This window comes from Suricata suricatta, chromosome 4 (assembly GCF_006229205.1).
Source record: "Suricata suricatta isolate VVHF042 chromosome 4, meerkat_22Aug2017_6uvM2_HiC, whole genome shotgun sequence".
Classification (NCBI taxonomy): Eukaryota; Metazoa; Chordata; class Mammalia; order Carnivora; family Herpestidae; genus Suricata; species Suricata suricatta.
In genome coordinates, this window is record NC_043703.1 from 164,340,352 (window position 1) to 164,346,911 (window position 6,560).

Consider the following 6,560-nt stretch of genomic DNA (forward strand, 5'->3'; position numbering starts at 1 on the left):
GTCCCTGGACGGCGCAGACACTCCCAGTAGCTGAGGTAGAGTCACCGAGCTCACCATCAATCCCGGCGACTCCGCCCCCAGCACCGGAGCCCTGCTTGGGCCTGTCCCCAGGCTGGTCAGAGCCGCAGGCGCTTTCCTCTCTGCAGTGACCTGCTGACAGCTGCTGCGCGGTCAGCACCTGCCGAACGTTGATCTCTGGCTGCAGGGACTTACCCGTTCCTTTCCAGGAGGTGCGTCCAAAGACGCTCTAATAAACAGGGAGAGTAAGTGGATGGGAGTGCCCGCGCCTCCCCCCTGCGCCAACATGGCACCCTTGTTACACCTCCCCCCTGCACCAAGTCGGCACCCTAGTGACCCTCCCCCCTGCGCCAACACGGCACCCTGTGCCCCTCCCCCCTGCGCCAACATGGCACCTTTGTTACACCTCCCCCTGCACCAACTCGGCACCCTCATGCCCCTCCCCGCTGCGCCAACTTGGCACCCTCGTGACCCTCCCCCCTGCGCCAACACCGCACTCTCCTTAACGGTGAACAACACACGTTTTGGCTCTCTTTCCAGTGCCTGCAAGGCCGTTGTTGGTGTCAAGGAAGTAAGTCACTTTATTCCAGCCGAATATTAATGAGAAAGCATAGGGTTGGGTTTAGGATGTGTTTCTTTTTTCTTTTTCTTTTCCTTTTTTTTGTGAAAGGAGAGAAATTTATCGAATATGCCCGCAGGGGAGTGGTGAGCAGGGCAGCAGAGGAGAGGCTGTCTGCCTGTGATGCTGTTTTTCTTTCTCTTTTTTTAAACTTTTAAAAAAATTTTTAACTTTTTATTGATTTTTGAGAGAGAGAGAGAGAGGGACCGTGTGAGCAGGGGAGGGTCTGAGAGAAGGAGGCACAGAATCCGAAGACAGGCTCCGGGCTGTGAGCTGACCGTGAGCACAGAGCCTGACGCGGGGCTTGAACCCCCGAACTGTGAGATCATGACTGAGCCGAAGTCAGTCGCTTAGCTGACTGAGCCCCCGGGCGCCCCAGGGGTGCTGCAGCAGTCGTGCGTCTAGTTCTCCACGCTTGTGGCGCGGTGTGAGGCGGCCTGCATGTGACCCCCCTCCCGGCCCCGGTGGTTGGAGCGCCGGGACCTCGTGGCCGGGTTCGTGTCCCTGGAAGGCCCGCTGTGTTTGTCAGGGCGCTACTTTTCAAAAGCCAGTAAAATATTTCCTCAGGCGTCTCCCTTCTGAAGCAGACGCTTCCAGGACCTTTGGGTTTGGGCCCTAGATGCCGCCGCTGGGCCTGGCAGCCTCTCCCCAGACCCACAAAGCCGGCGTCTGTCACCGTCTGTCACCGTCTGGCTTCCGTGAGGAGCACGGAAGTGAGGGTGAGTCTGCAGTTAGCCTGTGCGCGATTTCTAGTGTTGTGGTCCAAGGATGATCACAGTTCTACGTAACACGTGAGGATGCCCAAATGCTCAAAAAATGCAGACTATATAAAGCAAAGGTCATGATAAAAATGAAGAAAGAGTCTGAATGAGGGCTGATGGCCTCCAGGACGGGTTATTTGTAGAGATGTTTGTCAGTAGCATCCTGGTGTCTTTCCATGATTGCAAACTACTGATGGGAGCAACACCCAGCAGAAAAACCCAAAACCAGCCACGGAGCACCTGGCGGCTCAGCGGCCGGTCCTAGCTCGTGGCGGACAGCAGGGTGGGCCCAGAGTTTGCGGTAACGGAAGCGTGAAAACAAATCACAGAGCCCGTGGTGCCCTGTGAGCGTAGAGTTTGTCACCCTCTGTCATGTCAAGTGTGGACCCATTTCTGAGCTTGAGGGTCTGGCTCACAGAACCCACTGATTTCCCACAGCCGTTCCAGGCCCCTCTGCTGCCGAGAGGGCTTCTGTGGTCCCGCACTCCTCCGAGGAGTGGGGGGCGGGGGGCGCACTGGCGTTACTTCTGAGGAGCTCCTGGATGTATGTAAGCCCGCCGGGAGGGGGCGTCCCGTGAACCTTCCCACCACCTTCTCGGTGCGGGGAGCATTGGCGGCAGAGAACGGAACCCCGAGCGGATTCTGGGTTCACCTGGAGCCCTGCTGCTTACGGCTGAGCGACGTGGGGCACCTTGCCAGACCTTCCTGTCCCCGAATCCTTGTTTGCTGAATGCAGGGGTGCCTTCTAGCCTGATGCAGATTCTCCTTCCTCCTTCCTAAAACCACCCACCATTCCCAGGCCCTAACTTGTCCGAGGCAGACGTGGTGGACGCGGACCATGATGCTCTCTGTGATCTTGCCCTGAACTCCTAGTTTCGAGGAGCCTGTGATGAGAGGCTTCCCTACACCACCCTGAGACCCTCCACCTGTGGGGACTGCTTAATTCAGAGATCACCGCCCAGCGTGCACTTGGTGCGTTCAGCGGAGAGTCTGGGAACGTCGTCAGAACGGCGGGAGGTGGTCGCCGTGGACTTTACAGCGTAGGGAGCACTCGCACAGACATGGTCTCCTGCCGTCCCGCGACCGTGTGTCCAGTGTTCTTACTGTCACTGGCTCTGGGTCCTGGCACCTGGCATTTTAGGAAGGATGGCCCAGCCCCAGGTCCTGTGGGGAGAGGTGCAGAGCACCCCAGGAGTTGCAGCGGCTCCGCTCTTGGATGCAGAGTGGAGTCTGTGGTTGCTTTCTGATGTCAGCTGTCAGTGCCCCTGTGTGTTCAGCCTTTTTCAGTCATTACCCCATTTATGGCTTCCCTGCAGCTTTTAGACTCATCCCCCTTCCCTCATTCTCACTCGCAAAGGAATTTCCAGAACCGGTATTCACGTGCTGTGGTGGCAGATGTCAGGGTAGCAAGCAGGTGCAGCCAAGGGGCTGAGGCCACGTCCCCACTGCACCCGCTCCCGGGTGTCCTGGCCCCGGGGAGGGCTCCCTGGCCGGGGTTCAGGATAGAGCACAGAAGAGCTGAGGCAGAGTTCTGAAGGGGTGGTTACTTTTTAAGGTTTAGGACTTTTTCTCCCTTAGGTTTGTTTGTGGAAGTAGTTACTATGATCGTAAAAACAGTCATTCAACTTGCAAAGTAACCAAGCCATACCGAAGTGTGGTCCTATTCTGAAGGGTTAGATATTTTGTCTCCCGGGCACGTGAAGACATTGTTTCAAGTTGCAAAATGGAAGGGGGGCACTTAGTATACACTTGGCCTTAACCACTTTTTAATAGGCTTACATTTAACATGAGCTTCCTGTCAGTGATGACAAACGGGCTGAAGGTTGAGATGTGGAGGAAGAGCAGGGGGCACGAGCAGTCACCTGCTGTGCAGGTGTGTGCGCAGGTATGTGCATGTGTGTGCACGTGCACGCACGTATATGTGTAGTGTGTGTGCATGTGTGCACATGCGTGTGTGTGCACTCACGTGTACACATGTGCGTGAATGTGTGGTTGTGTGTGCATGTGTAGATGCTGCTTGTTGTATGCACACAAACACAGATGCACACACACATAACCATACATGCACACCCATGTACACACACACAATTGCAAATGCACACAACCACACATGCACACAATCACACTTGCACACACAGATGCACACGCATACACACTTGCACACAATCACACTTGCACACACAGCTGCCTCCCCGGCATCACTGGAGGGCAGTGCTCCCCAACTTCCCGGTGCTTCTCTGGGGAGCTGATCACACTCAGGATCACCAGGCCCCACCCCAGTGTTGGTGACTGTGTAGACGTGGGTGGGCCAGCGCTGTGCGGTGGGCGCGTTCCCAGGAGATGCTGCTGCTGCTGATCAGGGGACCCGCAAAGCACATTGCTTACGAGAATCCTCACCACCGCTAAGTGAATCAGCCCCTCCTCATCCTTCCTGCAGGGCGGCCCCAATTCAGGTGAAACGGCCTCTGCGATTTGCGGTCATGACTTTGAACCTGGGGCTCGTATTTGAAGTCCGTGGCATCTTGGTTCCTTGCGCCCGTCTCTCCGGGCTGGGGCTGCACGGCCTCTGATGTCCTCCTCCTGCTGCTCGGAGGCTGACTGAGTCTCTGTGCGTCTCACATGAGGGCACGTCGTATCCCGGGTGCACCGTGTGCAGGACGCCCGGAGAGCACAGGCCTGTCCCCCACCCGTCAGACAGCGTGCAGACAGCATGCTGACTGTGTCCTGCTCTCCAGCTCGCCCCCGTTTTCTGCCATATTCAGGATTCAGGATTCAGGATCAAGGCTGATCAAGGACTTTCCATGTTAGCACTTATGATTTTCAGTTCTAGAATCTCAGTTTAGTTCCTTCTATTGTTTTAATGTCTCTGCTCCTGTTGGGGGGCCCTGGGCACCCTCTCCCCGGCGGCAGGCCTGTGGTCCTTCTCCAGTTGTCTGCTGGGAGCACGGGCAGCTGGCCTGACTGCTGGGAATCAGGCTGTGCAATATGTGCACATGTGTCAGTTTAAATGTTCTAGCATGTTCATTAAAAATTAGAGAAACGAGGTCCTGGGGGGCTCAGTTGGTTAATCGTACGACTTCGGCTCAGGTCACGATCTCACGGTTTGTGGATTAGAGCCCCATGTTGGGCTCTGTGCTGACAGCTCAGGGCCTGGAGCCTGCTTCAGATTCTGTGTCTCCCTCCCCGTCTGCCTCTCCTCTGCTTATGCTCTCTTTCTCTCTCTCTCTCTCAAAATAAAAGTTGAAAAAAATTTTTAATTAGAGAGAGACCAGGTAATTTTACTGAGTTTGTTCCTGTTTCAACACGTCATCAGTGTGCACTGATCTCCGCTTCCCCTGGGCTCATCTAGACCTGGCCGTGTCTTCCCCAGCTCAGGCCTCCGATAGGACCAGCCAGGCTCGGGCACTCAGAGCCGCCAGCGCGCAGCTGTGTGGGGGCCCCTCCATCCACCTGTCCATCTAGCCAAGGCTCCTGGCGCGGGCCTCACACCTGCCGGCGGGCCTCACGTGGGCTCCCTCCCTCCTGCCCTAGTGGGCGGGTGTCACCGCACCCTGAGGGTGTCCAGCCCTGGGTCCCTGAGCGGGTCGCCCCCAGCATTTGTGTGATGTCTCCGCCCAGCGCTGCCGTCCTAAGGAGCGGGCGTCGGAAGCTGTGCTGCTCTGGCCCCATCCTCCCTGCGCACTGCTGCCGTCCTCTCCTGTTCTCCCGAGTGTCCCCAGGGTTCGCCCGCGGCCGTCCCCATTCCCGGGGACTTGTGCTCCCTGTTGGTCCAGGGTGGTCTGTCGGAGCCCTGGGAAACCCGCACCTGTGTGCACAGCGAACAGTAACCAGCCAGGGTGTTCTCATTAACCGCCGCCTCGTGTTTCACTGGGGGGGGGGGGGCGGAGTTAGGGAGCCCGGCCCCGCCCCCGGCCCCTCCGCGCCCTCCTTGCAGGTCTGGCTTCAGCACGCCTGTCCCAGCACCACTTGCAAGATTCTGAACGTGAATATAGGCTAATTCTTGCCATATTTAAAGGTCAGCGCTGGCGACTGTGTTCCCCGGAGAGCGCGCTGGGGGCACCGGGACCGGAGACAGCACCAGGGGTACTGGGACCCATGAGAGCACGGGGGCGGGGGGAGGGGCGCCGGGACCGGAGACAGCACCAGGGGTGAGGGCCAGGCTGGCGGCTCAGGGCAGTGGTGACCAGCGCCCGGGGCCTCCCCCACCCAAGAGCCCGCCCAGAGCAAGGAAGCAGGTGCCGCAGTGTTCACTCCTAAGCCAACGCGATCCATTTTAGCGACTTAAATACTTTTTGAGAAGCCTTTTATGGCACCGTAAACCAGAACCCATCCTGTGAGTCATTACAAGTATTAGATTGGCCCCAAGTAATCAGATTCCTGAAAAGCCCGTGAGCGTGAGGAGAACGCAGTAAATGTCACAAGAGAAGGTCCTTCCGGAGCGGGACCACATGCTGCCAGGACCCCAGAGGCTGTGTCCTGGGGCGACCCGCACAGTCGAGATCCACGCGTTCCCAGCTGGAGGCACTGGTCCAGACCAAGGGCCGTGCTCCCCCCGGGGCTCTGGGGCAGCCTGGGAGGGGATGGCTCTGTGTCCCAGCTGTGGGCTCGAGGCGTGAAGGCTGGGTGAAGGCTGACTGTGGCAGAATCAGGCCCGTCCCCACACAGCGCTGTCCCCGCTGTCTGAATTTCCTTCTTAGTTGAAGACATGAGTCACGTTGGAGTAGGGCCACCCTCATCCCCTGTTGGAGTCTATTTCCAAATAAGGTCAGGTCTGAGGCCCTGGAGTCGGACTTCAACATGCTGGTGGCGGGGACCCCAACTCACCCGGAATGACCCAGCGGCACCAGGTCACAGGGGCTGCGCCCGTGAGCAAGGATTCTTAGTCTTCTAAGACTCTTCGATACGGAAAGTCCTCTTTCCTTTGCTTTTCAGTGACTTTCATTCCCATTAAATTTACAGGATTTTAATTGGGATTGGGAAGGGGTAAAAATGGACATTGCTGCCTGCCTAGTGTCTCCCCAGCCACGCCGCCGGCCACGGGCAGCTTGGCCCCTGGGTGCTGCGGTCCTGGCTCTGATCTTGCCTGGGCTGCCCTGGCCGTCCCCCATCCCCAAACAGTCAGTAACTGCTCTTCCAGCTCACATCCAAGTGTTTAGAAGACC

The 6,560-nt window shown here is 57.6% G+C and overlaps 1 protein-coding gene across 1 annotated transcript in view; it reads left to right on the forward strand.

The window, feature by feature from the left end:
- Positions 1–406: 406 nt before the first annotated feature.
- PXDN (peroxidasin) overlaps positions 407–6,560 on the forward strand; it is a 41,382-nt gene continuing 35,228 nt past the window's right edge. Inside the window, exons 1-2 of the mRNA XM_029938582.1 lie at positions 407–589; positions 2,272–2,438. Of these exons, the coding sequence (XP_029794442.1) occupies positions 407–589; positions 2,272–2,438 (350 nt within the window). The remainder of the gene's footprint in view (positions 590–2,271; positions 2,439–6,560) is intronic.